Raw genomic sequence first — 22,338 nt, 5'->3', positions numbered from 1 at the left:
GGCATGTGGTTGACAATTTTCTTTGCAGTTTTTTACATTGCTGTATCTGATTTACTATTATATCATGCTCAGCTGCATTTATCTGTTGCATACGAAACATATTTTAAAGATATTTTAAAGAGAATATTATTAGTATAGCAGGCATAAACAGGGGAAGCCGTCACATAAACAGTTCAAATATTCATCGCATAAATTACACAGACGATCCTTCAGAATCCTCAGCACAACGTCATCCTTAGAGAGACGCCATCTGTTACATAAAAACTGTTATAAAAGCCTTGTTTGGCTGTGTGGGAAATGAACATAGATGAATGAAAAGCAAAATGCTTGACAAAAACCTGACTCATCATAAGTGCATCTAGGACTGGCTCTGGTGGACATGATATGACTACAGAAAAGTGTTTAAGTAGTTTAGACAGCTCTCTCGCTCTCTGTGTCAGTTGTTGACGAGACACTGGGGACGAGTGTCTTGTGTGCATTTTTGTAGGATATTGAACATTAACAAATGCAAGCCTTTGATGAGTCACCGATACTTGTGGAGGAGGCACCGGTGATAATTTGTCTGGATTGGAGGTGCCCACAAGGTGTTAGAGTCACAAGCAGAAGTCCAATGGCTCAGCTCCTGTTAATGCAAGTGATAGTGTTACACAGGCACACAGACTTGGGCAAGGACCTAGAATCACTGGGTAGTACATTTATTTTATGGTCTAATTTAACTAGATAATGTTTATTTCCTTCCCTCGTCTCCCCCACAATGCTTCTCCTCTCAGAGACGCAGTTTCAAAGAGCCTCAGGAGAGAACTCTTCATTTGATGAGGACACTAATGACAGTCTGTCTCCAGAGCAGTCCACATCTGTCAGTGAGGAGGGTTGTTCGTTGGGCCTGGGACCTCTGCCCACTCCAAAGGAAACACTGACAGGCCATGGCATCCCGTCTCCTACACAGGTAGGATCACCGCAGAGAGTGGGACTAAGATGCTGTGCAGAATGTATGCAAGACTGTAAATCCACAGCTTAAAAGCAATGTAGAGGCTGTGAATTAGTGCATTTGTCTGTGTATATGTGACGTGCATCAGATTTACCACTGGTGGTGGTGTAGCACAGTGTGGGTAGGGTTGCCAACCGTCCCTTAAAATACGGAATCGTCCCGTATTGAGCTAATAAGGGACGCACTTTGTCCCGTAATACAGTGAGAATCAAAAGTAGTCTATAAATGTTTATGGAATTAACACTTTGTTTGAAAACATAATTCCCAGCCCCTCTCCTGCTTTGTGACCAATGAGCTGACAGCACACTTATGACAATTCGAGTATGACAATTCAGATTACCGCTCATCTCATTGGTCGAGGAAAGGTCGCTTACAGAGAAAATACCGGAAGACAACAGATGACCACAACAAGAAGCATGGCCAACAGGGGAACAAACGCCGACACTGCGGTGCAAGTCTCGGATGACAGTACACCTAAAGCTGGGCAGACACTGTGCGATTTTTTTCAGTCGCGTTATTCAGCTCCTGCTCAAACTGCACGATTGACTCGCAGGGGTTAGAAGTTGGTAGGTCACGATGCAGGTCTCACACTATACCGCCCGATGCTCTGATGCGACCTGAGTGCTCACACTGTGCCTCCATAAAATGAAGGTTATAACAGAAAATCTGTCGCTCGCTCTCTCTGTCTTTCACTCACACAGACACACCACCACCATCAACTTTGCTAAATTGCTAATGAAAAACATTGATCAGGCAGCTGTGACTGAGCAGCAGTGTCGATCCAACTATTTTCACGGTTGTTGTGGTCGTGATCATTTTGTGAGGCCACATCGAAAAGGCTCGGATGAGCTTTCCAAAGTTCTACAAGTTGTGCCTCCATCGCTTGTGTCCAGATCACACGCTGCACAGCCGTGCTGCTCCGTCTTTTTCACCGACGTTTACGTATTTGCGCGTGAGCAGTGTGAGCGGCTCACGAGCGATTGATGATCGGGAGCTGGTCGTGAGGTGTTAATCACTTCTCGTTACCCCACGTATACTACACGATGAAGGCCAAAATCGGTCCGATCACTCAAAAATCGTCTCAAAATGGGCCTAAAATCGCACAGTGTGAGCCCAGCATTAGAGCAGCAATGTTTGTTCCCCTCAGAGAAAGGGAAGAATGGGAAAAGGAAAACACCTGGCTGGAAAAAGTTAATATGGGCATGTGCAGTGAATATCAGCGCTATGTGGCCAGAAGTGTGATAATATAATTTATTTTGTGTAATAAACAACTGCAAGGATAAATGATTACAACAAATAGATGACTAATACATAAAAGTAATACATAGATGAATAATGATGATGAGTTATGATGCGTAATCATGGGAACAAGCGGGTTTACAAACAGGAGCAGCTGATTAGCATTAGAAAAGCTGAAATAATACCTCAGCTGAAGCCAATTGTACTAAATGCACTAAATGTGCACTGTTACAAGAATATTTTTCTTTCTATTGTTTTCTATTATTTTAAGTTAAGCAGGACAGAGTTCTTTTAAAGAAAGATTTACTTATATTCTCAAAAGTTAAGCATGACAGGCTTCTGTTTAAGAAAGAGACCTGTTTTACTGTGTTAATGTTGTCATTTTGAGCTAAAAATAAATGGCTAAATGATCATTTGTTTCACATGTGTTCATATCACAAAGAATACACATCTACTTAAATCAAATTCAAGTCAAATGGTTAAAAAATAATTTCACACACACAAAAAAAGAGCTACCACACTGGGAAGGGTGAAGACAACTGGGTCGCCCGGCCCTGGCCACGAGGTGTCCATTATTTATTTTTCAGGGAGTTGGCAACCCTAAGTGTGGGAGAGTTTATAGTGGGTGCAGTTGTCACAGAGGGGATAACCAGGCTTTGGTGAGGGGAAAATAACAACATTTTGAGCACCCACTCACTCACACACTAGTAAGTTTAGCATTTCGCTACATCAACCATCTGATGCACGGAAAAGTACTGTTTTGTATCATTTAATTACTGAATAAAAAGCAGTGAAAACTACCTGGAGATTTATTTACTGAATAAATTAAAATCCAGTTCTTCCCTCATTGAAGTGCATCAACAACAGTACTTCCAAACCAAGCTAAGAGGCTATAGTCGTGTTACATACACTACTGGAACTTTAACATTATGCACTCCATACTGTACAGTAACACCACTGTTTTGCACATGTCTCACTCTGTATATTTTATTTTATATATTTTATTTATTGTGTACTCTATTTAATTTGTAAAATATGTGTACACACACACACACACACACACACACACATAGAAAAATATTTAGTATAAACATCCAGAAATGCATATACTATTATATATTGTACATATATTTATTAGTTTCAGATGTAGCCATTCTTGTATTTTGCTTGTTTACATTATTGTATTTTGCACAACTCTGTTGCTTGTGAAGCTCGCACACAAGAATTTCACTCACATGTGCTGTACCAATGTACCTGCACATGTGATGTGACAATAAAAGTGATTTGATTTTGATTTGATTTGATACTGCAGATTTTTGGTTTTGATCCCATACCAAGTAAATACATGACCAATGTTGCTAATGCCAGTACCGATACAGATACTTCCAACTTACAAAGGCAGCTTACGTAGGGGAGAGCGGTATGTAATGACTCACTGGATTGTAAATGTTCCTGCCTCTAAAGCACTTTGGATCTTCTGCTGTTTAAATGAGCTATAAATAATATACTTGTGACAGTCAACATATAGTTGTAGTGCATGTTTGAAGTTTATTTTTTCAGCTTCCAAAAAATAATGATTTAGCAAACACAGTTTAGTGGGTTAGAGCTTAGAGGACAGAAACAAAATATCCATCCAATACCAGTGTCGGTATCGAGAGTATTTATATTTGGATCGATCCACCAGCCTCTAAGTAACAGCAGTGGATGCAGCGACTCCAGACATCTATGAGATGAGTTTGATTGTCGTATGGACATTTGCCATGCATCTGGAGGGGGGACAAATTGAGCATTTGTGAACATTGTGCGTTTTGTATGTAAACCTTTTCTGCTATGTAATTTTACATTTACCACAATCTTCGATGTTCACTACTTTAAAAAAATGAAGACCTTTTCAAATGGGATGATTCTTTTTGATGCCTTGCAGTTTAGCCATGAATGATCAGCCAGTGTTTCCATCCAACCAATCAGGTCCCACCTACAGCTCCTTCTGGGTCACCCATTTCACTCAAGCTGACCAATGAGACAGGGGCGTCATCTCTCCTGAGGACAGGTGCCAACAAGGTAACATCTGTCAGTTCAGCTCTGTTAGTTGTTAGACACGCATACATTAGACTGGACCGCTTCAGTCCTGTCACAATGACGACTAAATTATGAGCTTTCGTAAATGATTATTTTAGCTGTTAGTGCTAATTGCTAAAATTATTATTGACAGCTGTTCAGAACTGCAGATGATGAAGTGAACTCTGGTGGTAACAGGAAATCTCGCATGTGTTGTGGGTTTCTCATTTTGCTTCCATGAGGGAAGCAAAAAATGTGGTTTAAAGTTTCATTTTACTCTCATTAAAATTACTCATCTTTTTTTTTTTTTTTTTTTAGCCACAACCCAAACCAAACTGTGACCGCTCTGGCCTGAGACACAAGAAAACCAAGGACAAACCAAAGGTAGAAACTTCTCCTTCTCTGAGGAAACTATTCTAATGCTGGCATTCCAAATACCCAGTGTAGCTACAGCTAAGAGAAGGCAAATATTTGTCTGAAATGCTGTACTGCAGTGCTGAACTAATGACTTGCTGTTAATGGGGGTGCTTTCCAGATAAAAAAGTTAAAGTACCATCAGTACATCCCTCCTGATCAGAAGGGAGATAAAGAGCCTCCTCCTCATCTGGATTCATCCTATGCCAAGATCCTCCAGCAGCAGCAGCTCTTCTTGCAGCTCCAGATCCTCAGTCAGCAGCAGCAGCGCTACCACACCATCCTCCCTGCACCAACTAAGTAAGTCCAGATGCATGCTCTTCTGTGGAGTCTGAAGGATTGCACGTTCAAAGGCTGGAAGGAACATTGGACATAAACTTCTGTTTTCAGAACTCAAGAGCACCTGTTAAGATTTACTTTTGTGTCACTGTATTTTTGCCCAGCAGATCCCAGACAGCTCAGCAGCCATCTTCCTCCTCTAAGTCTATGCACACCTCCTCCTCCCCACCTCGACCTGCTGGTGCACCTTTAAACTTCTCTAAACATTTCGTCCACACCTGTCTAAGTTCTGTCCCGCTAGGTGGAACCAAACCAGTGTCTCTGCCTCCAAACCTCGATGAAATGAAGGTAAATTGCACAGCGACATGCACATCCCAGAGAAACCTTTCCTACCTTATGTGTCGTTTTTATAATATGAGTAACATGCATGACTGCATACTAAGCATCCAGTAAAGAATTAAGAGTCTAAATAAATATCTGTCTGTGCTATGACCTGTCAGAACCAAGCTAGGTTTATAGCAGGAACGGACGATTTATCAATAAAGGATGGAGTTAAACGATGTATTAAAAGTGTGTAGAAATGGTAGGGCTAAGTGGGTGGCTGTGGCCAGGTGGGGGCCACAGCAGCAATATGTTCAGGGAATCCAGAGATTTCTCTTGAAAAATATAGTGGCAGGTAGGGGTGCAACGATACACAAAATTCACGGTTCGGTTTGGTTCGATACTTTGGTGTCACGGTTCGATATTTTTTCGATACAAAAAAATGTTCATGCCTTTTTAATTTGTCATTTATTAAAATTATAAATATATATTTTAACTCAAAAGTACAGTTTTTAAATTTAACCTTAACCCTTGTGCGTGTTTTTTATTTTGACAGCGAATGCGCACCTGCGGACCACTTATGTGCAGCCCTGGTTATTTAGCTCGTCATATTGCAGCCACAGAAATTATTTTGTCCATGAAACCATAAAGCTGCACTTTCTTTTTGCCTTATAGTCTGATTTGTCATAACTTCTCCGTTTTGTGGTAAGCTTTTCTTTGGCTGTCACTTCTTCACCCTGACCTGTCTTATTTGGCTCAGCAGAACTAAAATATAAATCCTGCTGCTTTTACACACGCACTCACATAAGCTCAGCGATTCTCTGCGCGATCAACCTCTCACATGTTTAAGCTTGCTGCGGGAGATTTCACTTGTCATGTTTGCATAGTAAGCTAACAATTAATAAGACTCTGTCAGAGGAATTGGTGCACAAATTTTCATCACTCACAGATCAGTGCTGTCGCTCTCTATACACAGTTCGCGCGATTGCAAAGTGAAAGCAAAAAAACAAGCGCAAATTCAAACGCGATTGCAATATGTCACATATTGACAGTGGCTCACCGATGCCAATGACATAATTACCCAGCTACATTTCTGAAAGAATGCAAAAGCATTGACATATATTTTTCCTTCCTACAATAGCCCGACGGGCAGGGCAGAGATAGATTTTGGTAGCCCGACTGAAAAAATCGCTAGCCCCGGGACGTCGGGCTAGCGATATTGCGAGCCCTGTATCTGATTGAGGAATCACTCATCTTTGGAAAAGAGAGTTTATTACAGAGAAATGTCTCTTTCCAAAATAAAAGCTATACTATCCGCTTCTTCTGGGCTATATTCTCAGCAGCATATTAAACATATAAGGAGAATCATGTGCTAACAGCTGTCTAAATGACTCGGCTAAAGTTAGTAGCATGCTTGCTTGTTTTTTTTCTGCTTCCACTTGTCTTTGCACTAGGATGCTGTCGGAGTAAATGTGCAGTCATATTCGTTGTGTTCCCACTAGTGCTTTCAGGTTAATCTCGTTGAAATGACCTTAACGCCACAACACGGCAAATCTCCGTTAACGAGCTACCGCCGATCGCTCCGTGCATGGGGCTAGACGGCCAACACGTTAACGAGCTAACTGCGCTAACACACTAGTTCCCACCCATGTAATTGAGCATTGCGTGGCACATCCAACATACTGTTTTACTTTAGTCCATGACTCGCTTACCTTCAGGGTCATACGTCACATGAAAACCAAAATAATTCCAAACGCCAGATCTGAATGAGAGTGGGGGAGGTCCATGTTGCAAGGAGAGCTTAACTTCTGTCTCGCTAGCTTGCCCTGCGCTCTTCCTTCTGATGATGCTGTCTGTGTTGAGCGCTCAGTGAATCTGCGTTCGACTACTCCGCCTAGGCTGCACTGTCGAGCCTAGGCGGAGTAGTCGAATGCAGATTCACTGAGCGCTCAACACAGACAGCATCGTCAGAAGGAAAGTTGATAAAATAAATTACAAATTTTGTATTGTTCGATACATATGCGTACCGAACCGAAAGCACTGTATCGAACGGTTCAATATCGATACGAATATCGTTGCACCCCTAGTGGCAGGGGGGCTGGAGGAGAGGCTAGAGCTGGAGGAGAGGCAGGGTGAAACAAGCAGGTTTGCAGATTAATTCAAAAGGCTGGAATGAGACTAACCGGCTGTAGTAGCTGATTCTACAATCTGGAGTTGTAGTGGAGTTGAAGTTGAAGGTGACTGGTCCATTCAAATGGTACAACTGAAACCACTCCTGAACTGAGACTAAGGTAAAGAGAAGAGGGAGGCTGGAGCAGCTGGCCTGACATTCGTACCCTTTAGATGGAGTAAATGGGAGATGTGATGTGATGCATGGAAAAAAAATCCTCAAGGTTTCTTTCATTCGATGGAGCCAACCAGCTCAGCGAAGTTAAACAATGAGACAGTGATGGATTACTTCTTCTTCTTGTTCCCGTTTTGATTTCCCTTTCAAATTTATCCTAATCTCTGCTTTCCCCGTCTCTCTTTCTTCTATCTCAATTCTGTTTTTAATGCTGTCTTTACATCAGGTTGCGGAACTGAAGTCCGAATTAAAGCTGCGTAACTTGCCCGTCTCCGGCACCAAAAACGACCTCATTGAGAGGCTGAGGACATATCAGGAATTAAGCCGAGGCAGTGACACTACCTCCTCTCCAACAGCAGGGTGTACCACAGGGCCAGGGGCTGAAGGAGCAGGAAAATCATCCAAGAGCGCTGCATTCATCATCACCAGTAACAATACACGCATAGAGGTTATCCTAGAAAGAGTATATAAACTTTCTGTTAACTGTCTAATACCAGTCTTTCTGGACATTTTTGTGTTGCTGAAGTGGGCAGCGGTGGGAGCCTAAATGCAGCAAAACCTCAACAGTTCATGACCTCCAATGGGAGCCTTGCCTCTTCAGCTGTCTCCTTCATTCCCTCCATGAGTCCAGAAGACACCAGTTTTAACAGTGACCTCTTAGGGGAGCTGGTAATACCTTTTTGTTGCTATAATAAACCTTAGAGGACTTCAGAAATTTACTGAAGAAAGCCGTGCATTACACATATTTAAGTGTCACAGTGATAAATTCACTTCCTCTCAGAACTTCCTTGTTTGACAAGTTCAAGATCAAAACTAAAATACAAGTGTTGATAATGAGACACTTATATTGCTAATGAAGTTGACAAGCGGAAGATGATAGATTTTATTATATTAACAAAAACAATAATTATAAACATAGCAAAAATAAACATTATGGCTATGGTAAAAAAAAAAAAAGTGAAACATTCCTCAGAGATTTTGGTCCACATTGACATGACAGCGTCACACAGTTTTTCTGGATGCACATCCATGATGTGAATCTCATGTTCCACCATAAAAAATGAATGAACATGAAGTACATTTGTATGACAAATTAAAGGAAAACCCAATTTACATGTCTTTGTGAGGTCTTAAACCAGCAGTCCCCAAAATTTTTTGTGCCACGGATCAGTTTATATTTGACAATATTTTCACAGACCGGCCTTTAAGGTGTCGCAGATAAATACAACAAAATAAAACCAGTACCGGTACCAAAAAAAAGATTTATTCATAACACACAGGAAAACACCCAGGGAAACAGAGTTAATGATAAAAACGCTAAAAAAATAATGATAAAAACTCTCAACTCTTGCAGCCTGGTACCAAACGACTCACGGAACGGTTCCGGTCTGTGGCCCGGGGGTTGGGGACCGCTATGTTAAACCATGACATGTCACCAAAATTAGTTCAATTCTGTAAAAATTCTACAGCACATGATTCCTCTTATTTCTGTACTCATCAACTATTCAGCTGCCCCTCTGACACTATCAGCCTGGAAGAGCCCCCATGCATTAGCCAGAAATGTTTAATGACAGAATAAAGGTGATCGCTCAGATCCCACACTGTAACAGAGGCACTGGACCATAAGTATTCAAGTTTTTCCTTTAATTTTTCAGCTCCTTGTATATTGTAAGGTGAACCATTATATAATTAAAACTGCAGACACACAGTTTGCTTTACACTTATAGATGACCTATTTCTTCTCTCAATAGATGAGTTCACCTCTCAACCAATTGAGCCTCCAGCCATCTTCAGTTGCTCAGCTCTCCACAAACGTTAAAGAGGAGCCTCGATGCTTGACTCCCGCTCCTTGTCAATACTCTTTAAAGTCTGCCTCTCTTCAAAGACGCTCCTCAGTATCTTCAGGTGTCCCAGCCACTACGAGCACAGTTCCTGTACTGAGTGTTGATAAAGACAGATTGCTGCAGGAGAAAGATAAGCAGATAGAGGTGCTGACCAGGATGTTGTGGCAGAAACAGAGATTGGTGGAGGTGCTAAAAATGCAGCTGGAAAATGGAGACAGAGGAAAGGCTCCAGAGCCAATCAGTCCTCTCGGGGTAAAAGAAGAACCTCTCGATGAGCCCGATGTTGCCTTCTCAATGGACTTTGATCAATTTCCCTCGCAAAAATCACCTATTTCACAAGAGATGGATATTACCAAGGTAATTGTGAAACAGGAAGTAATTGAGGAAGAAGAAGTTAAACCTGAGAAAAATTTCCAGTCCCCAATCACTCATGGATTGCCACAGTCCTCAACCCAAACACAGGAGGAGCAGCTGGCTCAACAACACACCATACAGAAAGTCCTGCTACAGCAGCAGCAGCACATCATCCAGAATCAGACGCTGGAGAATCAGCACGACCTGCAGAAACTTTGTCAGCAGAGAAAGAAAAAATCTCAAAACCAGCAAAAGCAGCTCCTGCTGCAGTCACAACAGCAGCATCAACAGTCAAAACACGTGCAACAGATGCAGCTGAAGCAACAGCTTCTGCTGAAGCAACAAAAGTCGCACATGTTGCCACAGCAAATGAAGACTAAACAACAGACTAAACAACTACAGCAAATCCAGATTCAGACCAAAATACAGCTGAAGCAGCAACAGGTGCCCAAACAGCAGGTGAAGCAGCAGCAGCAGCAGCCATCTAAGGTTAGGACTGTCTTTTATCTATAGTGTGTGGGGTTGGAGTTTTATTTAACTGCATTGCTTGTAAAGTTCTGCTCTTAAGAAGGATCCTGAACAATCAGCTCTGGTAAGAATTTAGAATAAAGAGAATAATTATAACAATCATATCTAGCAAGCACTGAGTATGATGAATCAAAACGGAAGTTAATTTGTTGCCATGCTGGTATGCAGTGAAGTGTAGACTAGACTGTGTAGGTTCTTCCCATAAAAGTTCTCTTTTCTGTTGAACAGGTGCCTCAAGCATACTTGAAACAGCAGTCAGGCTCAAGTGCCTCTTTCTCACTGGACCACCTTAAGATTGACTCCACCCCAACCCTGGTCACTGACACCAACGGTAACCATTTTCTGATCGCGCTGACCAATCACCTTACTGGAAACAAAATAAAGGACCCTGCTGAGGGAAAGGCAACCAATCACATTACACTGCAGGTACGTAAACTCAGTGTGCATGCAATCTTGCTGCTTTTTGAGCTACAGAATTACAATTATAGTTAAATGTAAAGAATATCAAACAGTACTGCAATTCTCAAAATAATGTTTAAGAAGATTCATTTTAAGTTTTACAATGATAGCATTAGTGTTAAAATGTTGAAAGACTGACTCACAAAAGCTTTGTCAGTCATATTTACATAGATTAATTTATTATATAAATATATAGTGCGATATAGTCTATACAGCATTAATGTTGGCCACACAGGCACTGATCTCTGCATTTCCTGCAAAAAAGTATCAAGCTCAACTCAGCAACTCAGGGCAAAGCTGTATTCAGATCCAACAGGTGGATGTTGCTTAAGGCTGGCCTTTTTGTAGACGCATCAGGAAGCCGAGTAGCTTTTAGGTTGGTGGTGTACACAGGCAGACCAAAAACGGATAAGCAGATCATTGTTAATTGAGCTGGACTGCATGAAATTTGTTTCATTGCTTTGCTGTCCGTTCACTTCTTACATTGATAACTACCTCATTTGTTCCTATAGCGACTCCAGTCTACTCCAGCCAAACGTCCAGGCCACAACCCTGTTAAGCTGACCAGAGCTGATAGTAAAGCTCAGCAAAGCATGCAAGTGAAGCTTGTGAAAAAGCACACTAAGGTGAGGATTAAAACAAGACATTTCTGATATGACTTTGTTGCCCAAGCTTAGGTAATGTATACAATGGGAGAAATGATTCTTTGATTCCCTGCTGAATTCATAAGTTTGCTCGTGTACAAAGAAATGGAAGGCGTCAAAATTTTATGGTAGTTTAATTTTAACAGAGAGACAGAATATCAACCAAAACTCTAGAAAAAACACATTACATAAAATTTTGAACTGAATTGCATCTCATTGAGTAAAATAATTATTTGATCCCCTACAAATCAGCCAGAATTCTGGCTTCCACAGATGTGCTATGTGCCCACGTGGAACAAAGATCGATCAATCGGTCAATCGATCGGTCAATCAATCAAAGATCTCAACTCGTTGTGTGCATAAAACACACCTGTACACAGCATCACTTTCTTCCATTCTAACCTTTTACAATTTTATTTATATAGAGCCAAATCACAACAACAGTTTCGACTTTATATTCCAAGCTAAAGGCCCAAAAATACTACAGAAAAAAACAGAGGAAACTATGAACAATAATGAGAAGACAAAACTCCCTTTTAACAGGACAAAACCTCCAGCAGAACCAGGTTCAGGGAGGGGCAGGCATCTGCCACAATTGGTTGGGGTGAAGGGATGAAGACAGGACAAAGACACACTGTGGAAGAGAGCCAGAAATTAATAGTAACTAATAATTACATGCAGAGAGGTGTATAAACAGATAGTGAGTCAAAAAGGTGACAGAAGAAGAAGCACTCAGGTCATGATGGGAACCCCCCAGCAACCTAAACCTACTGGAGCATGACTAAGGGAGAATTCAGGGTCACCTGATCCAGCCCTAACTATATGTTTTATCAAAACAGAAAGTGTTAGGCCTAATCTTTAAAAGTAGTGAGGCTATCTGTCTCTCTCCACCTCTCCACCACCATAGGCCAAGAGTTGTCAAACAATGTCAATCTGCACAAGGCTGGAATCGATTACAAGACTTGATGAGAAGGTAAGGATCTGTTGAGGCGCCATGGAAGAAATCTAAAACGACCATCAATCCCTCTTGGCCTGCCACTCCATGGAAGATCTTACCTCATGGGGTGTAATAGATTGAAATCTTGCAGCACCCAAAAGGATCCCCTGCTCAAGAAGCCACATGTACAGGCCCATCTTAAATTTGAAGGCTTGGGAGGAAGTGCTGTGGTCAAAAGAAACCAAAATCAAACTATTTGGCATCAATTTAACTCACCATATTTGGAGTAAGAGAAATGCTGATTATGAACACCAATGCTACAGTCAAGCATGGAAGTGGAAACATTCTGCACTGGAGCTGTTTTTCTGCTGAGGGTACATGATGACTTCAATGAGGGGCCAATGGACAGGGCCATGTACAGTAAAATCTTGGATGACAATCTCCTTCCGTCAGCCAGAACACTGAAGGTGGATCATGAATGGGTCTTCAAGCATGACAGTGACACAAAACACCGCCAAGGCAACAAAAGAGTGACCAAAGACGCACATTAATGTCATGGAGTACCCTAGGCAGTCTTCCGACTTCAGTCTTATAGAAGATTCAATTCAATTCAATTTTATTTATATAGCGCCAAATCACAACAAAAGTCGCCTCAAGGCGCTTCATAGGTCTGTGGAGAGAGCTGAAGCTCTGAGTTGCCAAGAGCCATCGAAGAAACCAAAAGGAGTTTAAGATTTCTTTAAAGATGGGGGGTCACCTGTGATGTGTGCAAACCTGGTGACCTTCTACAAGAAATGCCTTACTACTGAGCTAACCAACAACAGTTTCTCTACTTTGGGATCAAGTACTTATTTCGGTCATTAACATAAAAATCAATGTACATTTCTGGATTTTTGGTTTATATTCTGTCTCTCTCCATTAACACAAAACTACCATAACAATTAGAGAATCTTCAACAGGGGATCAGCTATTTTTTTACCCCATTGTAACTGTATTGAAAAACTTAAAGTGTTACATTTCACTACAGTAGATCAGTATGGTCAATATGCCACTTTGAGTGGGTTTTAGCTCAGAGCATATTTCTTTTGTAGCAAAATTTTGTAATAAAAATTGCTGACTCTGAGGTATATAGATTATCTGTCATATCAAGGATCTGAAAAGGCACATCGTCTTCAAGGCTTTAAGCAATTGTATTTTTAAATATCATTTATCTCTATTAGACTACAGTGAGAGGAGAAAAACCAAAATCCTTGGGATCTTTTTATTTGCTGTCCATGAAGTTTCCGTATAAAAGATCTCAAGTAATTTTCTTAAATATTTGTACCATTTCTTTTTATATTTGATGAGTTATACAGTTTAATCTCAATGAAAACCACACACCCCCTGAGCCATCTCCAGTGCTGAAACAAGTCTGTTAATGCGCCACAAAGAGATAGAGAAACATGAGAGTGTGAGGGAACTGCTCTAGTGAGTGCAATCGCATCGAAAATTAATGATGTATGCTGTTTGAGACAATGACAGCGGTCCTTGATAAGTCTCTGACACTAGCCCGATGCTGATTATTATTGCTTTGCTAATTACTCCTACGACATCCTCCATTACGATGATTTACGGTGTTAATGGAGGAAGAACAAAGACTCTATTGCATTTTGGCTAATTGAGATGCACAGTATATCCTGCCGAGTGCAGGTGTGCTGGAGCGCGTGGTCACTGGGCCAAAGCCTGCCTCAAACACCTCAGGATTTAGTGGAACACTGTATCCTGATTAGCAATTTTTCCGTGTCTCGTTTTGCCTTCTGTGACACTTGATTTAGAACTTGTCTACATCTTATGAATAAATTTACTGGTAACTACATCAGTACTGCTGACTTTTATTACTTTTACGGTGCTTATAGTCCTTTCCAATTTTGTTCTTTAATTGAAAACACAGAATGGAGTACTTCAAGTGTCTGTAGAGAAACCACACCAGGGCACAGCTCAGTGTTTGTCAGCACCTCCCAGTCTACAGCCATTCTTCAGGGACCAAGAGCCTGCTCCCTCAGGAAAAAACACCCCTTCATCTCCTTCTCAGGGTGTAAGTAATCCAGCATTGATGTGAATAATTTGTCATGGTGGGCCTGGAACAGGACTTGGAACTTTTTAGTTCTTCATTCATTTTCGCTCACTTCATCTTATCTCTACCAGGAGGTGTGCCCAAATCTGGAGGACTTGTTTAGTCCTGTATCTCCGGCTTCTGTTCAGACAGCAGCCTCATCTCCCGATGACAAAGTATGATGATTAAAAAAGACATTTCAGTCGCAAAATTTACCCTTTTTTTAAACTATGTTTTTGATCATGGGCTTTCACATGAGGCATTTGTATCATATAGTAACACTATATGTAGTTTAAAACATTACATGTTGTTTCTCATCAGGACATAGATCATGAAGATGACTTCATTGACATCATCTTGCAGAGAGGAGGTAAGATCTCAAGATAGATAGATAGATAGATAGATAGATAGATAGATAGATAGATAGATAGATAGATAGATAGATAGATAGATAGATAGATAGATAGATAGATAGATAGATAGATAGATCATGTTCGAGTTTTTTGCCCTCAACAACATGTTCATCACCATTTTCAACTCAATCTGGAGAAGCAGGGGCACTGAAAAAGCTCAAGAGGTCCAAAGTTGTTGTTTTTTTCCCCTATTGGCTTTTTGTCATCACATTTTCATCACATCTCATTTAAAAGTTCAGCAATTCCATTATGGAATCATGGATTGGTAGTTATCAGCAAATAGCATATATCAGCCAGTAATATTGGCCCGCTGATTGGTCAAGCTCTAAGCTATATTTAGTTACTCTGTAGGTTTCTGACTTAATCGGTGTTTTGATTTGTTGTCACTAATACCTGCTGGGTTCTGTGTGGGGGTCGTGCTGTTGGTTTCACTGCCTTAAGCCTTCCCTGGAGATATGCTCCAGAACAGAGCGAGCCACTAAATATAAATTACTGCAGATGGAAATAGAGAGAGATGTAAATAATCTTCTTTTGCCCCTAATACTTGGTTTAGAGTTCTTTCTATTTTTGTTGTTTTAATGTTATCTTTGTCTTTCCTTTCAGAAACTTCCTGTAAGCCTCCACCAGACCTCTCTCTGAACCGCCTTAATCAAGACTCCTCTGCTTGTTCACTTCCTCCCTCACCACTCCAGATGTTGCTGCCCCCGTCTCCCCCCATTCCGCCTTGCTGTGGCACTCCACACCCTGACCCCTCTTTGCAGCCTGAGCTTCAAACTGTGGCCGACACCACAGGACAGAAACAACACCTTAGTCATGCTGAAAGTGGGCGCCTTGAGGACTTCCTCGAAAGCACCACTGGAAGGCCTCTTCTCGGGGTGGAGCCCGGAGGTCTACTTAGCTTGATTGATGACCTTCACAACCAAATGCTGTGCACTTCCAGCATTCTGAACCACCCCCTTTCTCCCATGGATACCTCAGACACGGCGTCATGGGAGCAAGGGTTGGACAGTATGGACTGGTTGAATCTTACCACAGAAAGAGATAGAGAAGAGGAAAGTCCATCACTCCAAACTCCCCCTAGTGTCTTTTCCACAGACTTCCTGGATAGTTCTGACCTGCACATACATTCGGAATTCTCCCTATAGCCTAGAGCTACTGGAAAACTGATATCCTATGTAGATGGGTGCAGTTACTCATTATCCAGTCACTTACACATAAAAACATGCAACTGATTGCTGAGGTTTCAGTATTTGATTAGGGCACTTAGTCTCTATGTTCTCATACATTTGGATATTGGATCTTCAAGAGCTTTGACCTTTGTTTATTTGTTTATATTTTGCTGCACTGATTTTGATGCTCTTATTAGGCAGGTCCTATATCTGTTAGTGCATCTTTAGCAAAGGTCTTGTTGACACTTTTGTGCTTTTAACTCCAACATAATCCCCAAAAATATAAATTACTCTTGTCTTACCATAGACACAGTGTTCAAGTAAAGAGGTATGAAAACTTACTTGATATTTGTCTAATGACAATGCAATCTCCTTGCTTGTAATTTAAATAGTAATCAATAACCAAAGTTAAAGGAGAAACTTTTAAGATCGATACCAATATTGGGTGAATTTTAAAATGAGATATTCTGATATATCGGCTGATATTTTTTCTCCTTTCAGGCACAGAAAACACAAACAGATTTCCTCGATAGTTGCTATGTGTAGTTATTTATTTACTTGTTTGTACACTGCCCAACTCTGCTTGGACTAGTGGGACACCGATGCAACACTGATGTTGCAAACACATTTACTGCCAAAAGGGAAGTTGCAAGCGCCCTTTGTTGGGCAAACTATGCAAATTCAAACCCACATAACATGGTTGAAGGGTGTTTCTCCCTTCTCTTCTTTACTTTAAAATTTTCAGTCATCAGCCAATAAATGCAGATACCGATAGATCATCAAATATCTAATGCTGGCTAATAATAGTGGGATTTACAATGACTGTAGCTCCATGTTATGGAAATAACTTTGGATATTTTGCAGGCTACAGCCATAAAAGTGTTACTACTGTATTTAGTGCTAGTCAAACTTACACACATTATGTATGTGCTACTGCTCTGGAACTGAACTCTGGATTTTTCAAGGATTCATTCCCATGAAAAATCAAACTGTTGATATTTCACAAGCATTTTCATGCTAATATGTTATAAGTGTTGTGGTACAGGATACATCTATCTCCAGAATTAAGTACAAAAATCATCCAAGCACAACATCAAAACTTAGGTACACACTTAGCTTATGCAAAATGTTTGGAACAATCATGAACTATTACATCAAAATTAACAGTGTTACAATAAAGGGAGTTTAAAGGCTGTATTTGGCTTAAGTCCCACAGTATAGTGGGGAAAACAAAAACAATGACAGTGTTGGTATTAAATGTTGGTTTTAAAAACCCAGACTGCACAGCACTGTTTGCGTTTGAATTTATAAAACTATGCAAAAAAAAAAAGAAAATAGAAAATTGATTGTGACAGGAGAGTTATGGAATGAAACTACTGAAAATTGTTGATTGTTTCATTCACAGCCCAGCTTCTCCTAAAGAAATATTATATACATTATATAGAAGATTAACTGTATGCCAAAGACAAATCCCTGGTTTTGAATGTATGGAACGTGAAAACTGATATGTGAGCTGCTGGTTCTTGAAAATAATGAGGAAATAAACAATATAATAACAATGCCGCAATTTATTTGGCACTTTTTCAATAGAAAATGTTGAACTGATCAGTGTTTTTGACAATATAAAGTGTGATGCCCAGTGTTTTACTGTTTTGTTTGGGTTTATTTTAGAGTTCCAAAATGATATAAATGTAAATACATGAAACATTATTTTAAAAAAAACTCTGATCATTTTATATTTCTGTTTAATGTGTGAATCTGTTGGTATGATATGCTCACAGTGCTTCCTGTTTATATACTGTTTGGTATTTATGGTATATTAGTGATCCCCAAAAGGATTGGACATTGCCTGTATTCAGCCGTCTTTATGTTTGCTCTTGTTATAAATGATCAATGCACACGTGATGATGAAAGAGAATAAGATATGATATAAAAGGAGAAACTCTTGATGTCTGATTCACTTATTTTGAATTCAATTATTCTTAAAGGATTTTTGCAGTTATTTTGTTTTTTACTTGTTTAGTTGTCCTGTACTGTATCAGAGCTTTTAGTGCTGTCATTTCACATTTCAGACACTGAACACTTACCATTTTAAGGCACATTTGTTTCTAATTTTCTTCTTTTCTTCTTGTGTAATTCAGGTTTCTTGGTGCTGTTTGATCAGAAATTAATTTGTCTTGAGAATAACAACAACAACAAAACATTTGAAGGCAATGTAGACAACTATGATGATATCCATGAACACATATGCTGAATTTACCATGCACATGCAATATACATGTCATTACATTTTTCAGTGCGTTACTATTTATATTGTACTAAATGTGTAATGTTCTGGCTCCTATGAAAGAGCTGCTACTGCATTTTGAATTTGTTTTACGCAATACTAATATTTTATAAGTGTTGTGGAAACTGTCATAAGACCATGTTTCCCCTGTGGGAAAAAATATTTCAGGCATTCTGTTGTAGGTGGAAGAAATATTTATTGCATTTTAGTGCCAAAGAAAGGACAGTCCCAAAGGCTACTCTTTTCTATTTTAACTATTCATATGTTGCTCTTTGTTTACTATTCTTTTCAGATGAAGAACTCTCTTCGTCTGTGCTTCGTTTCAGCTTGTCTAATCTTCAGGTTTCTACTATGGAAGAAGAGTAGAAAGTGGGCAGTGGTCCTAAGGTCACACATACAGTCAGGTGAAGGTGATGCAAAGACCCTTTAGACCAGCGGTCCCCAACCTTTTTTGCACCACGGACCGGTTTATGTCTGACAATATTTTCATGGACCGGCCTTTAAGGTGTCGCAGATAAATACAACAAAATAAAATCAGTACCAGTACAAAAAAGGAAGATTTATTCATAACACATGGAAAAAGACCTGGGGAAACCGAGTTAATGGGAAAAACGGTAAAAAGAAATAATGATAAAAACCGATAGAAACCCTGAAAACCATAAATTTCACACCCACACTGACACAAATCCCTATCCTAAAGAGGACACCAACAAAAACCCTCTTTCTTTGGTGTTTGAATGCAAAAGCTACAACACAAAGAAAAGTTGAAAACCTGCCCGAAGACATTCAAAACTATCACCACTGCACTCTTTTTGTGTACAGTGCTGTGTGACTGTCTATGTCTTATTAAATAAGCTTACTTATTATCAGTGTTGGGCAAGTTACTTTGCAGAAGTAATTAATTATAGTTACTAGTTACTTCTTCAAAAAAGTAACTGAGTTAGTAACTGAGTTTCAAGATTCTAAAAGTAATTAATTAATTGAAAAGTAACTATTGCATTACTTAAAAAAAAACGTTTAACCCTCTGGGGTCCAGGGTATAATTGGCCATTTTTAACCACTTTTGATTTTCCCTCCACATTTCACCTTTAAAAACTATTTACTTTGCCTTGTTTGGTATCATCCTTTTCAGCACAACCTCACGTGTCTGAATTTACAGTTATGTTTTCATTTTTACATACTGTATTAACACAATTGATAAAAGCAGACAAAAAACATAAAATCCGAGTAGAAAGTTATATTTTTTACTGTAACAACCACAAACATGTTTATTGAATCATATTTCATAACCTTAAATGCAAATATAAATTGTCAATTTTAAAATCCTCTGCACAAGTTTTGCAAACAAAGTTATTTGCAGCCATTTACCTTTTACCCTTTTTTTTTATAACCATTTCAAACTATTTACAGAACCATCAGCTGTTCTGCATTCAATAAGATGCCTCACAAATTATTTGTGCCACTCCAAAAAAACTATTTCTGTCCACTATGAAGGAGAACATCACAGCCTGATACCTGCAGGTCTGACAGCAGCAGGTGTATCACTCCTGTCTCTACCTGGAGACAGCAATCGCCTCATTGTTCTGACACACAACACAATACTATCCACAACACTACACACTAACTACACAAGACAACACATTAACTACACGCTCCAAACACGCTAAACGTCACAAATCTCTCACATCCCAAAACTCCCTCTCTCTCTTTTTCTGCTGTCTTTATCTCTCTCTCTCGCTCTCCTGAACCTTCCCCCTCTTCCTAAACAACCAAATGTCATGTTGCCATATCATTTTTGGATTGACATGGTACATTTTTCCACCAAAACGAACGGGCTGTTTTTTGCTTTGTTTTTTTATTTTTTGGCTCATAAGCAGAGAGTGCTTGCTGCGCTGTCCTTAGACAGTAAACGTAGCGAAACTATTCAGGAAAAACACGCTTATATATTATTTATCATGACTCTGGTTTTACGTGGTCTATTGACACAATTTATAAACTGGTGTATGTCACCTTGTTGCTTTGTCTTGAAGTGGTCATGTGATTGACTTACCACGACTACTTTATTCTTCCTCAGTCAAACAGCAGCACTCATGTGATTGTTTTGCCCCCTTAGCTCCAGGTGTTGTGTCAAAAAGTGATCGTCTACCAGAAAGTGATTGCCGTCCGCGGGAGCACGCGCAGCTGCTTAAAGCTGTAGCGTCCAGATTACTTACAGCTACTTCAGTGCAACTGATATAAAATGCGGTAAGCTGAACACAGCTTCGACCGTCTGTTTGTTGAAAAATAGTAACACGACCTCACCGCATTTTCTTGTTAGTAACGATGGGAATAGTAATTAGATTAGTCGTTAATGACAAAAGTAATGCCGTTAGCAACACCGTTACTCTTAACGCCGTTATTCCCATCAGTGCTTATAATTAACTACGTACGTACTTAAACATGTCAGTCATGGTACTGATACTGGCCATTGTGGACCTAGCATGAGTCTATTTTTATATAACTTTAACAATGTGGAAATAATTTGTTATATGTGGATCTTGAAATTCATAAAATAATCAAATAATCATATTTGTACCCACTAAAATACATATGCTATAATAATATTAATGTAAAAGTAGACATGTTACAGTACATTTAATAAACCTTGAACTGTTCTCTTGCAGATACGGATTGACTTCTTTAGATAACCATTACAGCACACTCACGCTCACTCAGCAGCAGAAGCTTTGATTCTATAAGCCAGAATAAAACAGTTTTTCAGTGAATTCATTCTTTGATTAGTTCCGGTTTGCTTGTTTGTTCCTTGATATTCTGATTTAGCAAAGCCGATGATACTGAAGATAATTGCAGGCTTATCTTCACACCCACAAGCTTGCTGTTTATTTTCAAAGATGCATAGAATCTCAGAAATAGAAATTCATAGAGACCTACAGGAGAACGAGGAATGCAATCCAGTGTTCATGCAGTACACATATACACTAGTGTGTCTCCTCAATGCATTTCAGTACTTGAACAGGGGGTGAATTATATGTTGTCACATCACTGATAACACAGATCACATATGAAACGTAACACAGATGAATACACACAGACTCTCACCATGAGGGAGACGGAGGTTTATTTGAAAATGATAACATACTCTACAGTCTAATGCAGGGGAGCGGGCACTCCACAGTGGGGGTCCATTGCCTTTCACTCAAACCCATAACATGGCGGCTGGTCTCCACCTTCATCATTCGTCCTTTTTTCCTTCTTTTCATCCTAGAAAAAAAAGCAAATATTACAGCTGGGTGTGCTCTTGAGGTAGTTGAGAAAAATGCTGAAAGGTTAAAGCTCTGAAGCAATTATGCAAATTATCACTAGGTAGCTTAAACTATACATGCACTGGCAGTTTTTCACATTTGCTCCTCTTTATAGTATATCATTGTTAACTGTTTTAAAATTCACTTAAGGAAAAGTGGAGATGTGGTTCAAGTTTTGATCTTGACTGACGTCAGTGCAATCAAGCAGCTTGCGTTGTCACACCAGACAACTTCTTAACTTGTGGAGATGTCCTTAAAGCTTCCATCCCGGCAAACTGTCCCATTATCTCGCTTTTCCTGACTGCAGAGCTTCACCTTTGGCATATGAGCCACAGCAGGGGGGGTTGATATTAGACAGCCTGAAGTGATTCTGCAGATGCTTTGATGCGCCTCAGCATTACAGTAGGGGGTCTGCTTGTGATGTGGAAGTATGTTAGCATTTCCAAACACAGACAGCAACACATGCATCCACAAATATACACAATACCTACATTTACAACACGTGGACTTCCAAGTACACAATGGCTGTTTTATAACACTCCTACAGGAGCACAAACTTATATTTTGAGAAGATTCAGAGCAATGTCTGATTACAACATTGTGGTGGTAACAAAGGTCTATACTTTGCTAGGAAACTGATACAGTGATAGTAGAGTCTGTTCCTTA

The 22,338-nt window shown here is 39.9% G+C and overlaps 1 protein-coding gene across 5 annotated transcripts in view; it reads left to right on the top strand.

Moving 5' to 3' along the window:
* LOC146575765 (myocardin-related transcription factor A-like) overlaps positions 1-17,425 on the top strand; it is a 38,169-nt gene extending 20,744 nt beyond the window's left edge. For 3 of the 5 annotated variants that reach the window (XM_085270627.1, XM_085270630.1, XM_085270631.1), the window contains 14 exons: positions 771-946; positions 4,196-4,288; positions 4,604-4,669; positions 4,821-4,999; positions 5,143-5,326; positions 7,870-8,071; positions 8,170-8,312; positions 9,395-10,330; positions 10,598-10,795; positions 11,341-11,454; positions 14,340-14,483; positions 14,594-14,677; positions 14,823-14,871; positions 15,518-17,425. In XM_085270627.1, coding sequence (XP_085126753.1) covers positions 771-946; positions 4,196-4,288; positions 4,604-4,669; positions 4,821-4,999; positions 5,143-5,326; positions 7,870-8,071; positions 8,170-8,312; positions 9,395-10,330; positions 10,598-10,795; positions 11,341-11,454; positions 14,340-14,483; positions 14,594-14,677; positions 14,823-14,871; positions 15,518-16,059 — 3,110 coding nt within the window. In that variant the 3' untranslated portion in view covers positions 16,060-17,425. The remainder of the gene's footprint in view (positions 1-770; positions 947-4,195; positions 4,289-4,603; positions 4,670-4,820; positions 5,000-5,142; positions 5,327-7,869; positions 8,072-8,169; positions 8,313-9,394; positions 10,331-10,597; positions 10,796-11,340; positions 11,455-14,339; positions 14,484-14,593; positions 14,678-14,822; positions 14,872-15,517) is intronic. The other 2 variants (XM_085270629.1, XM_085270628.1) reach the window with 2 other exon arrangements.
* The last annotated feature ends 4,913 nt before the right edge of the window (positions 17,426-22,338 follow it).

This window comes from Mchenga conophoros, linkage group LG4 (assembly GCF_057382185.1).
Source record: "Mchenga conophoros isolate Kocher_MC1m ecotype Shallow Benthic linkage group LG4, M_conophoros_male_GT1.1, whole genome shotgun sequence".
NCBI classification, from domain to species: Eukaryota; Metazoa; Chordata; class Actinopteri; order Cichliformes; family Cichlidae; genus Mchenga; species Mchenga conophoros.
The sequence above is the reverse complement of the archived record's forward strand: the minus strand, read 5'-3'. Positions and strand labels throughout refer to the sequence as shown.